Raw genomic sequence first — 26,036 nt, 5'->3', positions numbered from 1 at the left:
GTTCTGCTCAGCAAAGGGATGAGAGAAGTTCCCCCTAGCGAGCTCTCAGGTAGATTTGTGTCTGCCTGTTTTTGGCCTGCAGTTTCCCCCCCTCAAGCAGCCCTTGTGAAACTAACTTTTGCCTCTGGCCGTAGCTTTTTAGAAATCTGCGCATTTTGTGCAACTAGGAGAGAAATTCAATTCAATTCGCAATCAAATTTGAATTTATGTAATTTGCACTTCCCGAAACACAGCCATCTTTAGAAATTTGCACTTCTCCAAAATTTGCAGTGCAGTTCTCCAGCCAAGTATTGTGTGTATAGAACTGCATATATTAGTGCAAAGTGCATCTATATGAGTGAAAATAACAAACAAAAATGTCTTAGATGAAGAGAAATGGTTTTACCAAAATGTTTTGGGCAAAATTGCATGCAAAAATGTATAGGAGAAATTCCCACCACTAAACTCGCATCATATTAGGAGACATTTGCACTGATTTTTCATGAGGAGTTTCTTTTCAAAAAATATGACTCTATGATTCTGTGATTTTGTATGCAAACTTATGTGGAGAACTGAAGTTAAAGCGTGGAAAAATTAGGAACTGAGAGAAGCGAAATGGACAGATTTGGCCATCTCCACCTTGGGGCAGCAAAAAACATGTATTTGCCCTCTTCTGGCTGAAAATTTGCAGAGTGTTCTTATGTTCCCTTTCAGTCTTCTCTTCTTCAGGCCACATATGTCCTGTTCCTTCAGCCTTTCCTCATAGGACTTGTTGGAAGCAGCCACAGAACATTAATACACCTACTTAGTCTGCCACCCTCAGCCATTTGGGAGCAGAAGAGAGGAAGGAGAGTGCTTGAGTCTAAGGCCTGCTGTGGCTTGTTCCTGCTATTGCAGGTTGCACAAAACAACGCTTTTGTGTGATGTGCTAACACTGCCATTGAAACCACCAATCTGAGAAATCTGGAGGTGTCCTTTCATTGGCTCCAAGAGCCCCTTTGGTCCTTAGAGCTATTCTTAGGTTTTTTTTAATTAAAAAAAAAAAAACACCTTAAGGCATTTCCCCTCTGGACCCTAGATGTGAAGATGTGAGAAATAACCAAGAAAATGTCTGCAGAGGTACTGTAGGAATGCCGAGAAAATGGATGCACTCATTAATGAAAACATCTGCATCTTGATTCACATCTCAGTACATTAGGCCCAAGCACGCCTAGCAGTGCATTTTTCATATCTGTGTATCTTTGCATGAAAGGCCCAAGAGGAGGCAAAGACGCATCATTGCAAAGAGGAGATGAGCGATTGTCTTGCCAAGAGCTGAGACACTCGGTGATGCTACGATGGGAACAGAGATGCCATTTGTTAATGTAGTACATATGTCATCAAACAGTTGCCAGATCAACAGCATCAAAATGAGCAATGCCCTTTTCTTTGCTGGTGAGGCTTTTCAAGTACTGTGTGGCCACTAATTCTCGCTTTAAAACTCCATTTATTACACGTCCTCATTTCCGTGTGGATCAGCTGGTGGACTTTGTGCAAAGTTTGCACCGACGATACTCACTTTGAAATAGACACATTCAGAGAAGCCCCTGCCCCAAACCCTGCTGAACATTTGCTTTGTTTGGGTGCTCTTTTCTTTCTTTAACTACTGTTTCTTGGCATTCTATTTAAACTTTGTCCTTGCCCTCACTTGCCCTTGCTGCTGTTTAGTCTGTTTAGCAATAACAACCTACCAGATTTTCCATATGAGCGTAAAGTGGTGGGATCACGTTACTCAGAGTATCGTCACACCATTGGCAGTGGCAGACCATGTGATTTTGTCAATCGGATGGGATGGCAACAAGAGCAAGTGAGGCCAAGGACAGTGAGGGCAAAGAAGAAGAAAAATGGTACCAAAGAGCAAGAGGAGGGTAGCGGGGTGACACAAGGATGCTGAACAGCACTGCAAAAATATGTTAAAGAAGCCGGTATGTGGTAAATAAGTGTGTGTGTGTGTGTGTGTGTGTGTGTGTGTGTTGTTCGTTGTGCTTATAAATCAAATCATAAAAAATAAAAATAAGGTGAAATGAAACCAATATAAGCTTATATTGTTGATATAATCTCAGGTGGTTTCAGGCTCTAAGTAGGGTTGTGCGCACTTTGCACGGAGCTCTTATTTCTTATTTCCAGACATGTATAACAGCCGTTCATTAGCCCAGCTTAGCTATTATGTACACAGGTACACAAACAGGACATGCGCTGATCATTACATACAAATTACTATTTGAGTGTACAGCTACACTGTTTTTGTACATGTATACACAGATGATACACTCCCTGAATGTGCCGCTGAACACCCATTATATCTTGCCTGCCCAAATCTTCATCAATGCCAGCACCTCCCCAAACTGCCAGCTTCCCATTCTAGGTCTGAACCGCTACTCAGAACTCCCCATGTCTGAGCCTCACTCCCATGTGCCGCTGCTGAACACCCCCCTCCACACATCCTCTTGTGTGCTAAAATGGCAGCCACCCAGTCTTGACGTTATCCAGGTCTCTTTCCCTGCTGACTGAAGGCCACAGCTACTGCCACACGTTCCACACCCTTCCGCACAGACTCCAGGTAGGGACGGGTGAATCTGTTAGTTTCAGATTCTCTCAGTTTCTTATATTTCCAATCTTAAATTTTGTTGTTCATATTTCCATAAGTTGCAACAACAATAACAACAACAATAACAACAACTTCATGAAAATCCACCATTGCTTTAGTGCAAATTTCTCCTGACACACACATTTTTGCAAAGCTGTTTTCCCTAATACAATGCACTTTTCAGTACAGCTATTTTCCCTACAATATAAGTTGTTGTGCACACTTTACCCTAGTATATGCATTTTTGTAAACACCACTTGGCCTGGAGAACTGCACTGCAAAATCTGGAGAAGTCTGAATTTTGAAGGACAACTGTGTTTCGGTTTGTGTGTTGTTTCAGGAAGAGCAAATTAGGTAGGTTCATATTTAAATATGAACTAACTGAAATTTCTTCCCCATCCCTAACTCCAGGCTGCAAATTCCCCTCTCCTTAATATGAGGATAACAGGAAGCTGTCTTGTACAGAGTCAGACCATTGGTCCATCTAGCTCAGTATGGTCAACACTGAGTGGCAGTGGCTCTCCAGGATTTTCAGCTAACAACCTTTCCCAGCCCTTCATGGAGATGCCAGGGGTTGAACTGCGGACTTTCTGCTCTACCCCTGAGCTACAGCCCTTCCTGAAAGTCAGGCGGCAGCTGTAGCTGGTAGCCCTTTGTCCTGCAAAGGGCATGGCTTTCTTGTGCTAAAGAGGATTCAGCAGTTTGCCTGCAGAGCATGATAAGGGTGCTGCAAACCTCACAGGGGATCCCAAAGGGACAGAAAGCCCCGCTCTGGTCATTGGCAGGGCAGTGCAGCTGGGGCAAATGACTGGGGACATGACTATTGGGGGTGGAAGTCTTCTGGAATTACCAGTGAGGGGAAGGAGTGAGTTATTTCCGAAGAGTCCCTGGTGAGTCTTCTTCCTGCTAATTGGGCCTCGCTTGCAGATGCAGGCGTGGGTATCATTTCCGTGGCAGCCGGTCTCTCGGAAAGGAGAAACCAGGCAGATTTGCCTACCTTCTGTCTGACCACCTGCAGAAAGCACAGAATCGTAGTTAAGAGCCCGCCATATGGCTTTCTAATGAAAACATCACTTCCAATAGATTTGCTCTAGGATATACGCAGCCTGCTCTGCAAAGAGGCAGGCTGGATCAAATCAAGAGCCACTAATCTCCAGGCAGAGAGAAAGCGAGTTCTGATTAAACGAGACTGACCTGTTGGCCCAGAACTAGATATTTCTGAGATGGGGGTTTCTTGATTCCCAGTCTGCGTCTTAATGCATCTGAGCCTCCTCATAGGGAGGGCGGGAAGGTGGGGGAACCTGGATTGCATTATGCCATGAAGTCGATATGATCTCCCTCTATGTGTAAGCCCTTGAAACCTTGGAAATACCTACGTCAAATATGCACACTTTGTTCACATATATAGGCCTAACACTAAATTAAATCAGGCCTTAGTATGAACGAGCAAGTTGGGGGGAGGGCAAAAATCACGCTCAGCTCCTCCCCTGGTCAAGCTGCTGCTGCTGCCCCAGCTAGAGCTAAGCCATGGTTTGTTTTAGTGTCATGTGCAAACCAGAGGTTATGGTTTGACTTCTCCAGATAAATGCAAACTGAATAACATTAGTTAACTAACACACAATGATACGAGAGCTAATTTCAGTGTGCACTCGTGTGTGTGTGTGTGTTTGTGTGTGTGTTCTGAAGTAGTAAATCTTTGTGTAAGAATAAGAGAGTTACACATATATGAGTGCCCCTATTTTCCTAAGCGAAATTTTAGAGGATATGCAACTCTTGTGATTTACACTGTCAACACAAGCTTTCCGGCTGGTAAGAGCTTCAGGTTATTTTAAACACCGAGTCAGTGTTTACAGATGAGCAGAAGCTCATCTGCTGCATTGTAAAGTTAAAAAGCAAAGTGCGAAATGCATTGGGAATAAAGGATACAGGATTTCTGGACAGCTGTTTTAAAACTTATCTTACATGCCTTTTACAGCTGTTTACTCCCTCTTGTTGCATTGATTCAGTATTATTATCCTTTCTGTTTATTTGGAGAGGCTGAAACTGAGATAACAGTGGGTTGTCTACCCTACAACCATCCACTGAGTTTGTGGCTAAGGCCAGATCTGTATTCACAGTAGAGTGAGATGTTAGAGTCCTGGTTTGTAAAGCAGATACCATTTTTAATGCTCTCTCATAATGCACGATAAACAAATAATTTCCCTGCAAGCAAATAACTAGTCTAGCGCATCTGGAAGAAAGATTCTAGTCCAGTCCTTCTCCTTCTCTTGTCCTAGGATTTAGTTATTTTTTACATGCAGGGTAAATGTTGTTCTATTTCTGCAGTCTGAAGTGGTACAGACAGTTCTGCCATGTTAGGACTATACTATCTCATTCTCCTGCATGTGTAGATCCAGCTTTGTTTGATAGGGCCTGTATTAAAAGAGCTGGTAGGGTTTTGGGCAGGGACCTGATGAGGGATGCTCAAGAGCCCCACACATCTCCTGACCTACAAATAGGAATGTAAGAAGACAGGGATTAGTTACTTGTTACCCAAAGGCTTCCAGTGGTTGACATCGCAGATGTAAATACATTATACCATAAAATCAGAACAAAAAAACTTCCGTAACAGCCACAGGACACTTTGGCAGCACTAGTAACAAAACAACATAATCTTTATCAAAAACCTGAGACTGAAACTACAGTGCTACCTCGGGTTACAGACGCTTCAGATTACAGACTCCGCTAACCCAGAAATAGTACCTCAGGTTAAGAACTTTGCTTCAGGATGAGAACAGAAATCGCACAGCTGTGGCGCGGTGGCAGCGGGGGGCTCCATTAGCTAAAGTGGTACCTCAGGTTAAGAACAGTTTCAGGTTAAGAACGGTCCTCCAGAATGAATTAAGTTCTTAACCCGAGGTACCACTGTATGTGAATGAAGGTGCCAGGTGCATCTTACTGGGGAGAGCCATTCATAGATGGGGAGCCACAACTGAAAGGGCCCTCTCCCTTGTCACCACCCTCCAGGACCTGAGAGGAAGATTCAAGGGCCTGGGTATGTTTCATACAGTACTGAGATAAAGGTACCTTTTTACCTATACTGGGATAGGCATTCTGGAAGATTTTGGGTTCCTGAGCTGTAAATAGCTTTATACATAAAAAACCCCCAGCACTTTGAACTGAGCTTGGAAACATACAAGCAGCCATTGTAGTTGCAACAGAATTGGTGTTATATGATATGTTCATGTTGAATTGCACTAAATTGGGGCTTCTGAACCATGCAGAGTTCAGCCAAAAACTTCATTGTTTGTCTTGTTCACTGCTATTTAACACAAGTTATGTAACTATTTAAAGCAAAGGAAACATCCAAACAGCATGAAAAAAGCCATTAATTACATATCTTTTGTGGACCTGACCAAAAAAACCTGTGTGAACGAATGCCAGTCATATTCCTTTCTCCGATTTCCATTCTTGACCACATATGAACATGCAACCTATTGCAATTTCCACTTTTCTGTTTTCACTAGAACTGTCTGACGTCCCCTACCCACAAGGCCTATGGTCTCTTCTGCCATCATTTTTTTCACATGACGAGGCAGCCATGCAGAAAATGTGAATATTCCCAAACTGGATATGCATCACTTTGCAACATCTCTGTCCTGTGAAAAACCGATCAAATTAGCTTTCTTAAGTAGTTTGAAGTCATGCCAGGTTAATCGAGTTTTAACTGGCTTTTGCAGCTTAAAGGCTCCTACCGAACAACAATATCCGTATATTTCTTTGCGTATGTGACACACAAATTATTTCCTAACTTTGAAAAACAGATTTCCTCTGTTGCTAGACACAACCTGTGAGGTGTGGTGAGGCTGTCCATATACCCTGCAGCATCTCACAGGTGAAAAATGGGAATACTTCTTTTGTCTTAATGTTTCTATTCTCATACCCATGAGATTCTGCCTATCACTAGAACACACTGATGCAGATTCTTCTCACTTGCTGTACAAACCAGAGTTGAGCCAAAATGCCTCTCCCATCTTGCATCCCAGGGATAAGGAACCCTTTCACCGTGAGGGCCGCATCTCTCAGAGAGAACCTTCTGGGGGCCGCATTCCAGGGGTGAGCACACTGGTTTCCCCCAGTTCAATTTAACACCAGAAAGTACTAATGAGGATTGAGGTGGAACTGCAACCCTGTCTCTATCCCCTCCCCAAACCCCCCAAAACCTACAGTCTTTTTGGGAAATGGTATGATGCTGTAAACTTCCCAAAGTCCAAGATGAACCGTTCAGAAAGTGATATAGGGTGCATATTGTATGCTCAATTCCCCGAGAGCAAGTTCTGTGGAATTCAGTGGGTCTTGCATCTAAGTAAGCATTCACAGGACTACAAAGGTCACGACCCTTTCCCTTTCTTAGGCTGCAACCCTACCCATGTCTACTCAGAAGTAGGTCCCATTTTACTCAGTGGGGCTTTCTCCCAGGTAAGTGGATTGCAGCATCGTGGTTATATCCAATGCTAGTCCTGCTCAGAACTGGACTACTCAAATTAATGAACATTGCTAATGTAGGTCAGTGGGGCTACTCTGAGTAAAACATAGCTGGATACAAGCCTTACCGCTTAGGAATTGTCCTTATTTTCCTCTTTCTCTCTCTCCCCGCCCCTCCTCTTTTGTGGGGTTTTTTTACAGACTCTTCCCCTGACATAATCAGGTTTCAGCACTGACAGGGATCCATCCATCATGTACAACAAAGGAATTTGCTGGGTCAGAGAATCCCCACCTGAGTTAGCAAAATGCCATGTTCCCACTTCGCTTCTGTGACAAAATAATAAATAACGCCATTTCCCCAGTGTTATGTTTTCTCCCCTTCAGCAATCTGCAATTTGTTTTTTATTTCTTTCAGAAGTGTGCAATCGTTTGCATGGCCATTAGAGTTTGATTTGGAGGAGTGTGGCTGTGATGGCCCTGGGGAAACCAGTGCCAACCGTACCCTAAGTGAGTGCAGAGAATAGGCTGATAAAGGGGTGCAGGGGTAGTGCATGGTGCCGTCGTTATGGGACTGCATTCTCGAGGACCTGGGAAGGGGTTAGATTAGATTTGCATGCTCAAATGCTTCCCTAGGTAAACTTGACAATAACACAAGGTCTACAGATGAGAGCCAGTGTGGTGTAGTGGTTAAGAGCAGTGGACTTGTAATCTGGTGAACCGGGTTCGATTCCCCGCTCCTCCACATGCAGCTGCTGGGTGACCTTGGGCTAGTCACACTTCTTTGAAGTCTCTCAGCCCCACTCACCTCACAGAGTGTTTGTTGTGGTGGAGGAAGGGAAAGGAGAATGTTAGCCGCTTTGAGACTCCTTAGGGTAGTGATAAAGCGGGATATCAAATCCAAACTCTTTTACAGATGGAGGGCGGTATACCATGCTGATAGGGGCTGTTGGGAGTTGTAGTCCAACATCTGGAGGACACAGTGTTGGTTTACACTGAGGAGTGCTGTCATTTTAAATTTTTGTTTATTAATTAAACTATTTCTGTACTCATTTCAGTTCAAAACTGCAAACTGGTGCATGATCCAAGTAGAGAAAAACAATAAAACATTACTATAAAACACACATCTGGTAGCAAATTACAACCACAAAGTGATCCAGGTATCCCACTCCCATACCTGCATCCTGAAGTACCACAGTCCCTTGCTTGCTTGTACAGTAAGCTTGAGGCTAAGCTACAGTAAGATACACAGGCTGGCTACATTCCCTGCGACTTTGGTCTTGACTTCTGTCACTCTTGCCCAAAATATGCCCTCCTTCCAGAAATGGGAGGACACTAGGGATGGATGAATCTGTCAGTTTTGCTTCTCTATGTTTCTCAGTTTTTTCCAATATAAATTCAGTTCTCCACATTTCTGCAGATATTTGGGGGAAAAATCCTAATGAAAATTCATTCACATTTTGGTGTGAATGTTTCCTTACAAACAGATTTTTGAATGTAGTTTCTTCAATGCACAAGCTTTTGCAAACAATTTCCCCCTACCATAATGCATTTTTGTATGTTATCTATGTTCCCCCCTTCACATTCTGCCCTTATATATGCATTTCGTACCTCAGAAGCTTACAGGGAGGGCAGGTAATTAATGATGATGATGATGACTAATGATGTTTGGTTGGGAAACTGCTCCCCATTCCTGTCCTAAGATGCTATGAAGGTTGCCCTACATGCTCAGACGTCTGCCAGCACATGAGGGCCAGGGCATGACCCAGGGAGAGCGGCTGTAAATCGAAGATTGTACTCGGATGCCCTGCTGAGCCTCAGCTTTCTTGCAAGTGACCAGGATTTGCAGGGTCAAGTCAAGTATTTTAATTGTGGGTGGTGGGTAGAGAAGATCTGGTGCTTTTGAACATATGCCCACAGTATACAGTAGTTTCACCTCCCTGCCGACCTCTGCCTTTCAGAGTATTTCCCCTGCAGAAAGTGGCTGGGGAAAGGACAGGTGTGTAGGCAAAGGGCTGAAGGTGGAGTGGCCCCCTTGTATATTCTCCAAAGCAATTTCAAATAGCGACTCCCCGCATGTTTCTCCACAAACCTGATGTTTTCTCATAGCTATTGGAAATGTTGTTTATATTTAATGCTCCCCTGCTCAGTGCCATTAATTCTGCGTTGCTATTAAACGATGAAAAGCAGTCAGAATTCACCTCTGAGGAAATGTTCTAATGACACAAATATGCCTGGTGGAATTAGGGATGGAGGAGAAATTTGATTTAGTTTGCACTTAAAACTGAATCGACCTAATTTGTACCTTCTGAAACAAAGCACGAATGGAAACACAGCCACCTTTCTAAATTTGCCCTTCTCCAAATTTTGTAATCCAGCCAAATATGTATAGAAATGCACACACTAGGGCAAAGAGTGCATAAAACAGTGTACAAAAAATGTGTTATATTAGGAGAAAGGGTTTTCCACAAAACATGTATATCAGGCAAAATGACACACAGGCAATGTATATTATGAGAAATTTGTAGTAAAATGCTGATGAAATTTCACGAGGACTTTTTCTTTTTAATTGCAAACTAATGCGGAGAACTGAATTTAAGATTGGAAAATACGGGAAACGGGGAGAAACTGAAACTGACAGCTTCACCCATTCCTACTGGGGAGATGATATGTGCAGACAAAGGGTTAGATGTGGAATGGTCCCCTTGCATTTCTCACAAGGCAATTGCAAACAGTGACACCTCCGCCCCATGTCTCTGCACAGACTGTTTCTTTGCTTCTGTCTCATGCACATGCACACACCTGCCCTGTCAGCGGCATCAATTCTGCTTTGTTATTAAATGATCAGAAGCAGCCATACCTCACTGTTGAGAAAACAGTCTAATGGCACAAAGATACCTGATGGGGTACTAGTTAAAGCGGCGCTTTGGGCACACTGGGGCACAAGGCCTTTCTCCCATGTGCCTGTAAGTGTAGAAACAGTGAAAACGAGAACTGGCACTCGCTTGGCTTCCATGACCCATTTTTATTTACTTTTGTATGCATTATTAACCCTCCTGGATGTTCTTTAATCATAGTGCCACATTATATTGTTATGCCTACCCCACTTCTCCAAGCAGTGAGATGCGTTTTGGGACAGAGGATAGTTTCTTTTCCTTTGGAAAGAGGTCCCTTGAGGCTTGTTGGTGCTTAGCAATATTTGGGTTGATTTACAAATATCCTAGTTGAGCATGGATGGAAGCATTGGATAAGCTCTCCAGCAGATCACCCACATGCACTCCAGCTGGTACCATAAGATGCTGACAGAGCCAAACTCAACTCTCAGACCCCCCCCTCTCAAATTTTTGTATTTTTTCACACAGAGACATTTAGATCACTTCATCCTTTGGTGGTGGGGGGGAGGGAGATGTAGTTCCTAGTCTTTGAGAAAGGCCAGCTATCGAGAGCCATCAGCCAGTCTCACTAACTAAAGAGAAATACGTGGCGACTATGCTAAGACCAAAGCAATTTCTAGCACTACTCCTCGATCCATTTGGCCCTCTCCTGCTCCCAGTCTTATAAGAATATATATAATTAGAATCCATTGCCCCAAATTTTCCTCCATGGTGCCACTTTCTTTCTATGCACAGGTGATTCCCCTCTTCCTCTTTTCTCCACGATAAGTATTCAGACATGCAATCTTGCTCTGCATGAGTGCATAACTTAGTTGTATAAGAACACAAGAAATGTTCTGCTGTACCAGGACAAGGATCCAGGGGAATTCTGCTTCCAATAATTGCTGTCTACGTAGGCTTCCAGAAATTTGTATACAGGGCATGAAAGCAATGCTTCTCGGCATGGAAGTTCCACTGAAGCAATCGTGACAAACAGCCACCCATAATCCTCCATGAATTTGTCTAGTCCTTTTCTCTTAAAGCCACAGCCATCACTAGAACTTGTGGAAGATGCAGGATTCTTGTTGTTTGGTCTGTCCTGCATCTACTGCAGGTCAGTTTCACAGCTGGTGACCCCATGCTCCATTACCATGGTGAGGCAGTTTCCTGGGTTGTCAGGGTGGGGGTGGTCTGTGACAGCTGCTAGAAGAGCAATCGTATTTGGGCAGCAGCCCCACCCAATTTTCCAGGGTGAACTTTGCCTAACAGTGCAACTACTGTCAGGGGTTGATCTGTCAAAGAGGGGAAAAGCTTTAAACATCCCACATTCACCTCCTCTTGTCCAAGGAACTGTATTAACAAACAGGTTCCATCAAAGCACAAGTAAAGAGGGAGCCTTTGTACTTATGCTGCACTAAGAATATTTATAGGAAATCTTTTACTATTACTAGTTGTTCAGAACTTGGGTTCTGATTCGGATCAGCTAGCAGGATGAACACAAAATAGTAACAGTAAGGGTGGATCTGTGTCTACAAACACAGGCTGTTGCTGAGTGGGTGAGCAAACTTTGGCCCCAATTCCCCCTTCCATCTGGCTTTGCCCCACCTGTCTCCTTGCATCCTCTCTTTTTTCCCACCTTGGGATCTTCACCTCAGTCCCAGCTTCCCCAAGTCTTGCCCTGCCTCTTGGCTGTACCTTCACCCTGCAGCCATGCTCATTTCTGTAGGTCCACATTCATTCATGAACTATGAAGGCTTGAAACATGGTGGTCTTTGCCATTCTTCTCAGCGGGACATTGGCTACTGGGCATGCAAATAGGTCTGTGAGGGTTTGGTGCATAATAGCTGCTGACAAAGCTGCCATAGACTATGAAGCCCATGGTGCACAGTGACTGCTGGTGAAGTAGACACATATCCAAGAAGATTTGGGTCTTGCATGACTTCGCAGATAGGAACAGATGGCTGTGCAAATAAGAGCAGATGGAACCTGCGGAGTAATGGGAATGTTTAAGCATGCTCCTAACTCCAGATTGCACTTCAAATTTTGCAGGATGGCATGTTTCACCCCAAATTCTACTTTGGTCAGAATTTGCAATAATTCTAAGTTTGACATTGACAATGCTGTGAAGCTAGAAAGGAAGACAGTAGACAAGCTTTCTAAAAGAGAGAGAGAGAGAACAAAACAGTGCTCTTTTAGTATGCTGTTCCTCTGGGCCAGGAATCGGCAGGGAGAAGGGCTTTAGATGTTTGCATGCAGGTTCCCCAAATAAAGTGTGCCCCTTTATTTTTATTATATATACACTCCACCTTTCCTCCAAGGTGCTCAAGGCGGCGTCTGTGATCCCTCAGTTTATCCTCATAATCAACCATGTGAGGTGGGTCAGGCTGAGAGTGAGTGACTAGCCTGGGATCACCCATTGAGCTTCATGACTGAATGAGGATTTGAACACTGGTCTTCCAGGTCTACACCCTCTCAGCTTTCAGATGATACCCCTCCACCTGTCTGTCCCAACAAAGCAGTTCAGAAAAAGTGAGCAAAAAAAGCAGTCAAAAAAGATTATCTGCCTACACTCATCACCTCTGCTCCCCATTGGGACTAGCTCTGTCTAAGCTCATTTACTGCCTTACTTTTTCACTTTGCAGCAATGTCATAATTACAGTTACTGCCAGATTCTGACCAAAATAGGATTTGGAGCGAAATATACAGTTCCACTAAAGCAAAAGCACATACTGAGCTGTGGGCATGCTTAAATATCCACATTACTCCTGCAGTTTCCATCTGCTCTTAACTTGCACAACCATCTGCTCCTATCTGTAATTTGATATAGGCTCCAAATATTTTTGGGTATGTGAGTTTTGCTTACGGTTCCTGTGCCTCATAGGTTTGGGTTTTGTAACCTACAGTAAGCTATAAAGTCTCTACTTTGAGTGAAGTACATGGGAGCAAGAACAGAGGGTGGTAGTCAACTGAGTTTTACTCAGAGTAGACCCGTTGAAATCAATGAACATGAGTAAAGCTTAAGTGGAATACCACCCAGAGAAAGCACTGGCAGCATGAAGAGGGTCTTGTAAAGGTAAAATTGCTCTCATGGCAAAATATTAACAACAACAATTTTGTTGGGTTGCCCCAGCCAGTCTAGGCAGCTTCCAACATATATAAAAACATAATAAAGCATTACACATTTAAAAACTTCCCTATAAAGGGCTGCCTTCAGTTGTCTTATAAAGGTTATATAGTTACTTATCTCCTTGGCTCAGGGTTCAGATAATTCCATAGCCTTTAACATTTCTCTTATGAAAATTGGGACATCCTAAGAAAAAGCGGGACATTCCAAGATCACATTAGAAACCAGAGCGGCTTCTGTAAATCTGGAGCTGGCTCTGAAAAATAGGGACACTTGGAGGGTCTAATGTCAATCAGCCTAAAGTGCCTGAGAGGACTCCCTTTATTCTAGAATTTGGGGGTGCCCAATAAAATTGCAGTAGATTCAGGACAGACAAAAGGATTTTCTCAGCTCATGCTTGCAGGTTTCCTACAGGCATTTGCTGGCTACTGTGAGAGCAGGATGCTGGACTTGGATGGACCACTGGCCTGATCCATCAAGGCTCTATGCTCTTAGTTTAAGAATGTCTGCTCTCCCAGACCTGCCTCTGAGCAAAACTTCACCTTGTTGCACTAGTGCTTCTACAGCTAGCCAGAACAGAGGTTTCACCTCTTCCGCTCCTTTTCTGTACTTTTTGTTTTAAAGGAACAGTCAAACAAACAGCGGCCTACATCCTTGTTGTTTCCTTGGGGCCTGTGACGGTTGGGAAAGAATTTAAGTTCTTTTCAGGTCCTTTCCTATTCTGTTAAAATGCATGAAAAGTGAGGCTGGCCCAGCTACTTCTGTCCACAGCTACCTTTGCTCATCGAGACCTCGAATTAGGCCACAGATTATTACAAGTACAAGTCAGGGAAGGACACTCCTCAGGGATGTTGGGTCTTGCAGAAATCCCTCCTAGTCTTGCATGCTGATGGCAGGAGCAGCTGAGCTGTTTCTTCACAGAGATGGAGGTGAAATGTGTTTGGTCTGCATTTTAAAGCGAACTGATCTAATTTGTCAGCAATGGATTTATATGTGGATCAGAACGCAGCTATCACACAGACTATACACTTCTCTGAATTATATGATGCAATTTCATTGGGGAAGGGTGCACAAAACTGTATTTTTTGAGGATTTTTTTTGGGGGGAAACGTACTGAAAAGCAGAACATTTTAGGGGAAGCACACAGATAAAATGCAAGTTAAATGCATGCAGTTTAAATTTGGGGTTTTCATGCATTTTTTAAATCTGCAAAACATGGGATGGACCACAACTATAATCTAGTCTGTGACACAGTATGGAAAAAGGCTGTTTCTTCATTTATACTGGGTGTCATCAATATGAATCATTGTCTCCGTTTGAAAGGGCAGGGGTTGGGAGGCAGAATGCATTCTGTTAAGCAAATATTGTAGTTGTGTGACAAGAGTATTAATTCCTCCTGGGCCTGAAAAGCTATGTTATAAAGTACTGTTGCATGCCACCCTAATCTCCGAGCAGTGTGAGATTCCAGGGGTTCCAGGTAGAATTAACCAGAGTTTGTGTTTCCTTTGGAATGAGGTTAAGTGCAGACGGTGGTATCTTTACAATATAAGGTTTATTTACACATATCTACAGTTTGAGCCTACATTGGAGGGTTCACAGCGTTAACGCACCAAGAAGGATTCAAACAGAAACCAAGCATCACTCTGACTCTCTTGCTTCCTAGCTTGCTGCTTTGCTTCTGGCTTACATCACTCCACTCTCAGCTCTCATCCTTTTTTTAACTACCAACCAGTTGAGGGAGGAGCCCTCAACCCATTTTCTGCTTCCTTTATTCCCTTAATGGCCCCTTACCTAGGCAATTGCCTCACTAGGAAGCTAGCTTGGCTATTTCAAGAATCAGAAGGGATACAAGGCATACAGACTACCTCTCCGCCAAAAAAACCTCATAACACGTTGTCTCTGTGTGCGTGCCTCATTTTTACCATGTTCTCTGGCCTTGCCCACTTTGGCTTCTGGCCCCTCCTGCTTTACTAGAATACATCCCCAAACAGGCCTCAACTGAAATAATGCACTGTGGTGGTTTTGCAACATCTGTGTGAATGAGCAGCAAGCAGGTGTCAAGAAGAGTGGTTAGTGAATGTCAGTGCCTTCTGACATGCTGAATTACGATTCAGCTGTCCAATATTCAAAAGATTATTAAAACCAACAGTAGCTAAAAAGAAATAAAATGCACATAACTTCTACATGCCTGGTTAGGCTTGCCTACGCAAAAATGTTTTAACCAGGTGCCATAAGACAGCAGAGGGAAGGTGCCTGCCTGGTGTCGATAGGCAGCGGGTTCCAAAGTGTAGTGCAACTTTTGATCTAGTTTTACTGACGGACTGTGAGTATAAACAAAACTCAGGCACTAGTTCTTAGTAACATCTTTGTATTCTTTATGGCAAGGAGGGGAGAAGTCAGCTTTCTGCTGCCACTCCTTTTTTGTTGAATTGGTGGGGGCAAGATGAGGCCGGGATATATAGCTGCTTTGACTCGCTGACCAAAGGCAGAGGCCAGAGCATATTACCAAGCCAGGGTGTAAAGTTTTGTTTTCTAATTTTTTTTTTTATATTGCTGTACACTGCCTTGATATTTTTATGAAAGGGCGGTATATAAATACTTTTATAAATAACAAATAAATGCTGCTGTTCATCACACACTGTCACAGCAAATCTGCCTGGGGCCTTTGTGGGACAGAGGTTCAGAGCACAGCTCCTTAAAGGAGGGACTTTATTGATGGTCCTTTCCCCCCAACACAGGATGTTCCATGGAGCAAACACAGATTTCAGCCCCTTTTAGCAGGCTTGGAAAGGCTGTGAGCTGTTAGTGCCAGCCAACAAGCAAAGGAACTGCTCCAAAAGAAATATCGCGTCAGGCCTGCCAACTGTGGAGTGCTTTCGGGATCACTCTGGTGTGGTATGTCGGCCAAAGAACTGGCAGCTGTAGAGACTGCTGGATACCCGCCAACAGCTTGACGTTGGTTCTGCAAAGGGGCATTCTGGCCACAGAGACGTCTTTCTGCTCCTGCCCAGGGCTCCACTGGTACTGCCGTAAGGTCTGCCGGCAGTCACTCGCATCTTGCGCCATTTCTCAGGGCCATTTTTGTAGGTGTAGGTTTGTGACTCAAGAGAAACTCACGCTGCTTACATGTGTATAAAGCCATCTCCACACCATACATTTAAGGCACTATCACACCACAGTCATGCCTCCCCCCCAAGAATCCTGGAAACTGTAGTTTGTTAAGGGTGCTGAGAGCTGTTAGGAGGCCTCCGATTCCCCTCAGAGAGCTACAATTCCCAGAGTTCTCTGGGAAAGCAAATTGGTTGTTAAAATTGCTATGAGAACAGGTGCTCTGTGGGGGGAATAGGGTCCTTCTAAAAAACCTTTTCAGGTACCACACATTTCCCTTACCATTTTAACAAGCTAGGAGTTGGGGTGCAGATATGAGAATAGTTAAAAGGGTGGTGGGCACTGTCTCCTACTTTACCGATGGCATCCTCTGTTTGAATGCTGCTGGGTCTAAATCTGATTTAAAAAGAAGGAACTCCTAAGAGGGGAGAGCAAGAGGGGCCTTGAAGTTGCCCATAATCTGTTAGCAGCACATAGAAAACAGGCCGAGAAGGCACCTGACGGTAGTCCTCCTCACTGTGGTGAGATTAGGGATGGACTAGCCATTTTGGTCATGTACATCCCGATTGTACATGCTTCTGTGCGGATTTTAAAAGGGGGGAACCTTAGGTTCTGTGTAGAAACGCAAATATAAAATAAAGAAACAGAAGTACTTACAAGGCAGCCCAAGGGCTCCAGCGCTGACTCAGTCCATTCTTTAAAAAAACAACCTTTTGAACATCATAAGTCATTTAGTCGCTCACATCCTGAAGTGGCTAGCGTGGGGGCCTTTTTTGCTGCTGCATGCTTAGGGCAGGGCCGCGTTCACACCATGCCTTTAAAGCAATCATAGACATTCATGACTCCCACAAAGCATTCTGGGAGCTGTGGTTTGTTAAGGGTGCTGAGAGTTGTGAGGAGGCCTCCAATTCCCCTCACCGAGTTTTGATTCCCAGAGTTCAGAGGCATGTGCACTTTGATTGATAACTGTGTTCTAATCCAGCTTTAAGTTTGGGAACTGTGAGTCAGGTCAGTTCACTTTAAGAACATGCAAAGATCTTGCTGAATCAGTCCAGTGGCCTATTTAGTCCAGCATCCTGTTCTCACAATGGCCAACCAGATGCCCTTGAGAAGCTCACAAGATGGACCTGAGCTCAACAGCACTCTCCCCTCCTGGAGTTTCCAGAGACTGGTGTTCAGAAACATATTGCCTCTAACAGTGGAGGTGTTTTTGACAAGATTTGAAATCGAAAAATATGCAATTTTACACAGTTTAAAGTTTGTGCAAAATTTTATTTCAGTTTTAGTATAAGTGATTTTTAAAAAAGAAGTAGAGAGAAATGTCAAAATGAGCTGAAACTCTCTGTAAATGTGGACTAGACAAAATTCTCTTCCATCCCTCATTAAAGTGAAACAAGCCCACACACGCATGAACAGATCCTAAACCAGAAGCACAGTCAGAATAAGATGGTGGTCCAATAAATGTCGTCAGATTTGCTGCTAAGGAAACTATTGTGGCTTTTAAGAAACAACCCAAGATATGTACACAAGCAAGTAGATTTTGTACTATGCTATGAGACTGCAGACTGGTAGAGGGTTTTTTGTTTTTCTTAAGATCCCTAGTTTCTTAAGGGTGAGGCTGGGTGGGAATGGTTGGAGAACTTTATAACCCAACAATCTGTTCAGCCTTGCACTACCCTCAGTGTTTTGTGTGCAAGGGGAGCTGACCTACTCCTTGAAAGCCAAGAGTACTATTCCACGTGGCGCCGTGCCCCACACTGGCCCCTTTGTTCTTCCTGCCCCACTGTGCTGCTTGTTGGTGGAGCACAAGTTTGGAACACAAGATGGTGTGTCCAGAGCAAATGTAAATATTGGATTTTCCGCTGTGGTTACACAGGCAGCCTGCAGTGAATTTACCTCTCTCACTGTGAAGTTTGCACAGAGGCTTCTTTCATCTCTGGGTGTTTCATGGAGCATGGTGGTTGCTGCCAGGTTCCAGGCTTCCCAAAATCAGGCTGTGGTAGGAACCAGGAACATTCCCAACAGAGCCCTTTGTGCACTGGGGAAGATGTTTAGAATACATTTACTTACCCAACAGAAAGACTAGTTTCCTTGTTCTCCTTCCGGTTTGAAGGGCTGATGAAGACTCCAGGTGAGTGGACTGCAGTGCAGGCCTCATCATCAGCCTGGATTTATGCATAGGGATCTAAAGCCACGGCTAACAGGGGATGATGACAGTATAATAATCCAGATCCTGAGAGTGCAATGACAACAGCATGGCCAGCTCAAGACTGAGATGAAAAACCCAAGCCCTGCAACCTGGCAGCAGCATGTGTGGTGTAACAGAGGTGTCTTACCAACACTGGTGTCGCTGCTGCTCACCTGTGTTTTCTGTGGCTTTTGTCTTGTTGGTTGTAAAAACATAAGAAACATGGACCAAAGGTAATCAAGGGTGGTAGCTGCCAAAATTAGAGTAATGGTGTAAGAAATGAAAATGTTGCTTTTCATATAAAAGCCACAAGGCCACGGCTATGATGTTGCTTTGCTCAAGACCATAGTTACTGGAAAGCTTCAGGCATAATGTTGCATTGTACAAGGATGCTAGGCAATCTCAGAGAAGCCGGCATCTTGCTGACACCTGGTAGTGGTCAGAACGTGGGTGTGATAAGTAGACAAGCGTCAGCAAGTATAGAGATCAATTCACACTTATCTCCAGGTATTTTTGTTTGGCTTAGCATGTAGTTGCAAAGGAAATAGATCAAATAAGGGAAATAATGAATAATGATAGTAGGGTAATTAGGCGGTCATGATAGGCTGTAAACTTTGTAGTCACCACCCAAGGGGGAGACAAGGGAGGGACCTGCGCTTCGGGTGTAGGGGATATAAGCTTGTGTCTGCTACTTTTGGACACCCACTCTTGCAAGAACACTTTTGCAATCAATAAATTCTTTGCTGCTTCACCAATTTTGTTCAGATTTTATTTTGAAGGTCTCAGACCCACTTCTGACAGTGGTGTGGAGTTTTCCCACAGCACCTGGACAAGGCAGAGGAAGGGTAGCATGCTGGTAAGGTTTGGGCCATGCAGGTGCACCAACAGGAGTGCCTGATTAGTTGTTCCACTGGTGCAGCTGCATGGCCCAGACCTTGCCACAACCCTTCTCTGTCCCTGTCCAGCCAAGCAGCAGCAACACCAGTGTTAGGAGGGTGGCTCCACAGCTCTGATACACTAAGCGTGCCTTTACTTCTCCAATCCCTGCAGGCTGAGCACTTGGCTTTCCCAGGACACATATGTGCATCCATGTGTCAAGCCACACCATTAAAACTTCAACTCTGTAGTCCCAGGGCAACTGGTAGTTGGGGCTAGTGGTGTTTTCCATCCCATATTTATCACATGCACCACCGTTTCTGTTCTAGAGCGGTTCATCTTCTGCCAAAAACTCTGTTATTCATCTTGCTACCCGCTGTGATGAGATTACATAACTTGTGTAATTTACATAATTTACATCCTGGGCTCCTTTGGGAGGGTGGGACATTATATGAACAAATATGTAATATGAATGAACGAATGTGTAAATTGTGTTGTAATTTTGACTCCATACGTTTTAATGCTAAGGAAATGCAATGCAACGAGGGAGTGGACATAATCAATTATGTATCATTTTGGACTGAAAGCAACAACAACAAACTGATCATATTCACTGGATTGATTTCCAATCCAAATGTGGGACGCATAAGCGAACATTGGCAATTTCATTTCCATCTGAATTCTCTGCACATCCTACTTGAGCCCAAGTGTTCTTTTTTGGTAGAGAGTGGGGGAAGAAAGCTTCTTTTAGTTGCTCCTTCTTTGGCTGATGGATGGGACCAAATTGGTCTCTTCCTTACCTTGATGTTCTTCCTAGGAGGCAAAGGGAGCAGCTCCCAACCAGCCCTTGGTCCCCTGGCCAATGGCTGTGGCCAGAGCATATTTCTCTTCAGTTCTGCAGTCCCAGGGCAATTGGCCGTGGGAGCAGAGTGCTTTTGTTGTCAGGGAGTGGGGAAGCAAGCTCCATTTCTGGTCAATGGTTGGGCCCCATCTGGACTTCCGCTTGCCTTGGTGTTCTTCCTTGGAGGCAGGGGCTACACAGCCCTTGTAATAAAGAAATGTGTGCATGTGAAAAATATATTTTCCATGAAATGCAGAATAATGCTTCCCTCACGGAAGGAGACATTTATCACTATTATACTGTTAATTCACACCATTTAGTCCTCTATTGCATTTTCCCTGAGATCCATTATATGTAATAAATGAATCTACTTAACTAACACTCTGGAATTGCAAACTGCTTGGGGTATATTAAAAGAAATTGCTGGCACCCTAAACAGATAACCTGCAGGGGTACGTTTATAGAAAACAAACTATATTGTTTATGGTAGAAAGCACCCTCTGGGTGATTCTGTGCCCAGGACAGAGCCAAATCAAGGCATTTTGCCCAGGCAGAGCAGCAAATGGTGGCTTCTCAACCTCTAGTCAAGTACTAAGGCTGACTGGCCCAGTTATTTTTTCACCTGATGCAGAAAATCCCACAAATACCTCTTCCTGAGATTCAAACAATGACAATAATAAACAGATAAATAACTATTTGCAGCCCTTTCATGTTACTTGGCTTTTCCAGGTGACAACCTCCTTTTGCCTAACAACAGGGCCGGCCCAAACCCAGTGGGAAAATTAAGTCAGGCCCTTGTAATGTGAACAAGCATTTCTGTCCAAAATGCATTCTTTACATTTGCATTACAACCTGTCTGAAGCAGGAGCTGCTTGAAGCCATGTGTAAGAATGCGCTCGCTCTCATTCACAAGCTAAGCAGCCCTGGGCCTGGAAGAGAAGCCATGAAGTATAACTATGCACATATCCTGTGGGAAATCCTTCCATGTACAAAGCTCCTCTGTTGCTCCCCACCTCCCTCCCTAACACTACTTAGGATATTAGTATGTGTGTGGTGAGGGGAACTCGGCACTCTTAGCAGGGCTGTGTGGAAACTTCTGTCTCTCTTCAGCTCCCCCCCCCACCTGAGCTGCGTCACATTCAGCACACACGACTTCTCTGTCAGCCATTCTCTGGGCCGTGAGTGCATTCTTTGTTCCACGGTGCCTTAAACGCATACGGGAAGGATATACGTCATGAGCCCACCTTGGACCTGATCTGATGTGCAATGTGTGTTCAAAGTAGCTGCTTAGAATGGTGGAAACAGGAGAGACCACTGGAGTCTTGTAGTTGTTTTGAGACCCTTGCTGGGAGCTGGTTGTTTGCCCATTACGCCAGCCCCCAAACAGGCAACTCAGGGACATAAAATTATTATTATCAGAAACATGCTGAGTCAGTCTATTGGTTCACCTAGCACAGTACTGGCTCTACTGGGGATAGCTGGTGTGATGGCAACCTCCAGATACAGTGGTACCTCGGGTTACATACGCTTCAGGTTACAGACTCCACTAACCCAGAAATAGTACCTCGGGTTAAGAACTTTGCTTCAGGATGAGAACAGAAATCGTGCTCCGCCGGCGCGGCAGCAGCAGGAGGCCCCATTAGCTAAAGTTGTGCTTCAGGTTAAGAACAGTTTCAGGTTAAGAACGGATCTCCGGAACGAATTAAGTACTTAACCCAAGGTACCACTGTATTGTTATATTTATTAACATTGATCTATTGATCTATTGATCGCATACGCCCCAAGTGCCTCAATTTTCTAGGGACAGTCCTGGAATTCCAAAAGCCACCCCAGCTTCTGATTTGATCCCAGAATGTCCCTATTTCCCCTGCCAGGGCTATTCAGTCAAAGTCTTCTGCTCATAGGTTCAAGGCATAGGGGAGAGTACAGAGCTACCAATGACAACTTTCTGAAAAATAAGTTTGGGTCTTTTCTTCCCAGGTTTGACTACCAGGAACTTTTGCACAATTCCACCTTCTGCATCATTCCCCGAGGGAGACGCTTGGGGTCCTTCCGGTTTCTAGAAGCACTACAGGTACAACAAAAAGTGGTTTTTGTATTTACAGATATAAACCAGTTTAATATTTGTTACTGTTTATGAGGCAACTGTTGCTCACAGAAGGTACAGAGAGCTCTAGGAGGAAGGTGGAAGAAATAAACTTTCTTCCCTACTTCCTCTTTCAGCTCTTTGCTTTTCAGAGGATTTATCCTTTTAAATATATTGGTGGGTGAGAATTTTAGTTTTTGTTTCGTTCATTGCTCTTTTTATCTGAAAATGATACTGAAGCAATCAAAATTCGTAGTGTAGATTTACCTGCCCCACATTCAAGTGCACTGCAGGTATCAGCTGTTTTACGAGTCATTCCCATTTTCCCATTTCCTTACACTGTGAGTTGTAATTCTTTAAACGGAAAGTGCAGTGCTTTCTCTCAGCACAATTCCTAAACTACAGTTCCTAGGATTTCTTGTGGAGGCCATGACCGTTTGTAGAGTAGATATGCCTTCAGCAAGCTCAGTTCCTTTCAATCAATGGTGTAATGGAGGGTGAAGACACAGGAAAGACCTTTCAAGAGCAGGAGTAGTGCCATCATCTGCTGAAGCACCAAAATTACTGGTGGACTCACCTGGCTCTGACCAGTGAATGAAGTGATAATAAGGCTTATTTGAAACAGATTGGCACAGAGGAAGTTAGAGAAAGAGGAAAATAACCAAGCAAGACCTAGCTACTTCTTTCCTTTCCTTTGATGGGGTTACTTCTTCACACCAGCAATTTAATAGTAACATTTCTTTGTGGCATTCTTTGCATTTCTAATTTAAAATTGTGGCATTTCATCTAACTGATGATCTTCCATTAAAGCTTAATGTGTGTGCATATCTTTATTATATACTGAAAAATAATGGATCAACAGAGATGTGTACTTTTAGGGATTCTCCTTGAGGGTATATGATAGCGATGGAGGCATTTCTCCACTCTCTGCCACCCCCTACCAATTTTATTGAAAACCATAATGGGTGGGAAGATGAATTGTGTGGCTGAATTGTGTGGTGGCCAGGACAGAGGCCGAGCAAAAATGGTTGGGGGGGTCAAAGTCCCTGAAACTCTGCAATTCAGGTGAACCCATGATCTGAGTATTTGGTATATAGGTCATTTCCTGAGTATTATTCATCATCATCATCATCATCATTATCATTATCACCATCATCATCCAGCTATTAATTTAGGGGAAGTCTGATCAAAAGAAGCAAAACCCCTCCACATTTCTATACAGAGCTTTTTTCCTGGGGATACGCATACCCCTAAACATTTTCTGAATCTAAGTTTGGCCTCATTGAGGGGCAGTATTTCAATTTGAGTAGGAAAATGAGAGTACTCCCTAAACATTTTTTTAAAGAAAAAAAGCACTGTTTCTATATATGTCTTTTACTTGGGAATTGGATGTCCTAGTACATCGCTCCCCCGAAACAAGCAATAATATTTTATTTAGCTTAATCTCCAATTGCGCATAAATTCCCCAAGCCTCTCCAAGCCCGTTTTCTTTATACTAGGTTGCTGCAGAGGTTCAGGTTGTGTGTGTGTGTGATTCCCACCTACAAACAGGCTCATCTTCTGGCAGCTCAGCCGGAAAGTGTGTAGGAACAGCAACAGAGCACTTGTATGACACACAGAGGTTGCCATTAAATCACTCTTCCTAGCTCAGCAGGAATTTCAAAGGCTGCTACCTTATGCACACTTACCTGGAAGTAATCCCCACTAAGCACAGTGTGGCTTGCTTTTGAGGAAGCATGCATGGATTTCTGCTGTTCATCCTAAAGCTACCTCTGCCTGCTCCCCCCCCCCCTTGCACAGCTCTCTTTCTTCTGTCTCTTTGATCTCTGTTCCTCGTCTCTCATTGATCCAGGCCGCCTGCATCCCAGTGCTGCTCAGCAACGGCTGGGAGCTGCCGTTTTCAGAGGTGATCGACTGGAGCAAATCAGCCATCGTAGGGGATGAGAGGCTCCTGCTGCAGGTAACAATGCCTGGACTGTGTTAACAACCCGAGCCCGGCCGGCAGCCTGGTACAAGAAGGCACAGCATAAGCGGTCCTCTGTGCAGGGCTGTGCTTTTCACACAGAGCACTGTAGACTTACTGTATAGCAGCAGGCGAGATTGTGAGATCATCACGGCTCTGGCCTGAACTGTTTCTTGGTAGATCATGCATCTGAAGAGTCCATGAGGGAAATGTGTGCTCTCCTTTAGTCTGAGGGTGCATTGACAGGAGTGGTGCCTGAAGTAATGAAAGACATCTAAGCAGTTATTTACGGAGGGTGATATCCAGTGCTTTTTTCTAAAAAAGTGTTTAGGGTACTCTCATTTTCCTACTCATATTGAAATACTGCCCCTCAATGAGGCCAAACTTCTATTCACAAAATGTTTAGGGGTATGCGTACCCCCAGGAAAAAAGCACTGTATAGAAATGTTTAGGGTTATGCGTACCCCTGCGTACCCCCCAAATAAAAAAAGCACTGGTGGTATCCAACCAAGGCCCCATCTGCACCGTACATTTAAAGCACTGGTTTTAACAGCCATTTTTTCCCTGCAAAGATTCCTGGGAGCTGTAGTTTCATTAAGGGTGCCGAGTGTTGTTCAGAAGCCCCTATTCCCCTCACAGAGCTACATTTTGCAAGAAGGCAGGACAATGCTCATCACCCTTAATGAACTGCAGTTCCCAGAATGCTTTGGGGGAAGTGGTATGATACTGTCCTAAATATAAGATGCAGAAGTTGCCTACCAGTTTTTATTATGGCGTGAGCTTTTGTGGTCTGGAGCCCACTTTATCAGATGTATGGAGTGCAAGCCTAAATTGAAAGGTCTTGTGTGTGTGTGTGTGTGTGTGTGTGTGTGTGCATGTGCATGTGCGTGCACATGTGCGTGTGTGCCCACACATGCATCCCTGCACAATAGTTAGCGGTGAGGTCAGAATAATGAAATGCAAAAACTACAGGCTGTTACCATTACATTAAAACTTAAATGTACAGTGACCTAATAATTGCTAATGGTAATACAAAATTCCTGGCACTGGTGGAGCAATTAACATCTATATTGGAATAAAAACCTGTTATCTTGATTCAGGTTATAGGTGATAATATTGTATTTCGTAAAATAGTGGTTTCATGCCGGAGTCTCCCTTTGAAGCGCATAGTAACTTATTTCATTGCAGTGACCACAAAACGTCATTTCCAAAGGTTTTATGGACTCCCCACCCCGCCCCAAGTTCAGAATATTCAGACTTCCCAAGTATGAAAAATGTAACCTGCACGAATGCATCTTTCAGGCAATGCCTGCAGTGCAGCTTGTTTGGCTGACTCAACATCTTTACCCTTCACTTCTGAGGGCCCCCCGCTGCTCCTGGTTTTAAAGCCAGTATGTCTGGGTATATATTTGTGATTGGTCATAAATCACTCTGCTTCCTCCCCCCGCCCCCCCCCGCCCCTTCTACCTCCTCACAGATTCCATCTACAGTCCGATGTCTCCACAGCGACAAGATCCTGGCCTTCCAGCAGCAGACCCAGTTCCTGTGGGAAGCATATTTCTCCTCTGTGGAGAAGATTGTGCAAGCCACCCTTGAGGTAAGCCACAAGAGTCTGGGCAGCTGATTCCTTTGATGGGCCAGCTCCTTGTTCAATGTTAATTGTTGCTGAACGGTTTGGACCGAAGAGAGTTGATGGATCCAGGAATACTGCAGGAGGCTGACTTCGTCATTGATGGGGAATCTATTTTGGCTGGCTGGCCAGATCCTTATCGCCTTTCCCCTAGAGGGCCCAATGAGACAGGTGGGTGGGGTCTGACACACTAAGAACTGCCTTGTTGGAACAAACCAAAATGCCCATGGAATTCAGAACCTGGCTTTCAGCAGAACTACAGCAGATGTTTGCAAGCAGGG

At 44.2% G+C, this 26,036-nt stretch overlaps 1 protein-coding gene and 1 long non-coding RNA gene across 5 annotated transcripts in view; one reads left to right on the top strand and one right to left on the bottom strand.

The window, feature by feature from the left end:
* The window catches only part of LOC307222501, a 64,755-nt gene extending 47,578 nt beyond the window's left edge, over nucleotides 1–17,177 (bottom strand). For 3 of the 4 annotated variants that reach the window (XR_013841779.1, XR_013841780.1, XR_013841781.1), the window contains exons 1-2: nucleotides 16,829–17,177; nucleotides 3,456–3,617 (exon numbers count right to left, since the gene is read on the bottom strand). This is a non-coding gene — a long non-coding RNA (uncharacterized lncRNA). The remainder of the gene's footprint in view (nucleotides 1–3,455; nucleotides 3,618–16,828) is intronic. The other variant, XR_013841782.1, reaches the window with a different exon arrangement.
* Nucleotides 1–26,036, top strand: part of EXTL1 (exostosin like glycosyltransferase 1) — a 62,142-nt gene that overhangs the window by 19,562 nt on the left and 16,544 nt on the right. Inside the window, exons 2-4 of the mRNA XM_079987723.1 lie at nucleotides 22,057–22,150; nucleotides 24,015–24,122; nucleotides 25,603–25,722. Coding sequence (XP_079843849.1) covers nucleotides 22,057–22,150; nucleotides 24,015–24,122; nucleotides 25,603–25,722 — 322 coding nt within the window. The remainder of the gene's footprint in view (nucleotides 1–22,056; nucleotides 22,151–24,014; nucleotides 24,123–25,602; nucleotides 25,723–26,036) is intronic.

The sequence above is a fragment of the Podarcis cretensis genome (genome assembly GCF_951804945.1).
Source record: "Podarcis cretensis genome assembly, chromosome: 8".
Lineage (NCBI taxonomy): Eukaryota > Metazoa > Chordata > Lepidosauria > Squamata > Lacertidae > Podarcis > Podarcis cretensis.
This window is presented reverse-complemented; position numbering and strand designations above follow the sequence as displayed.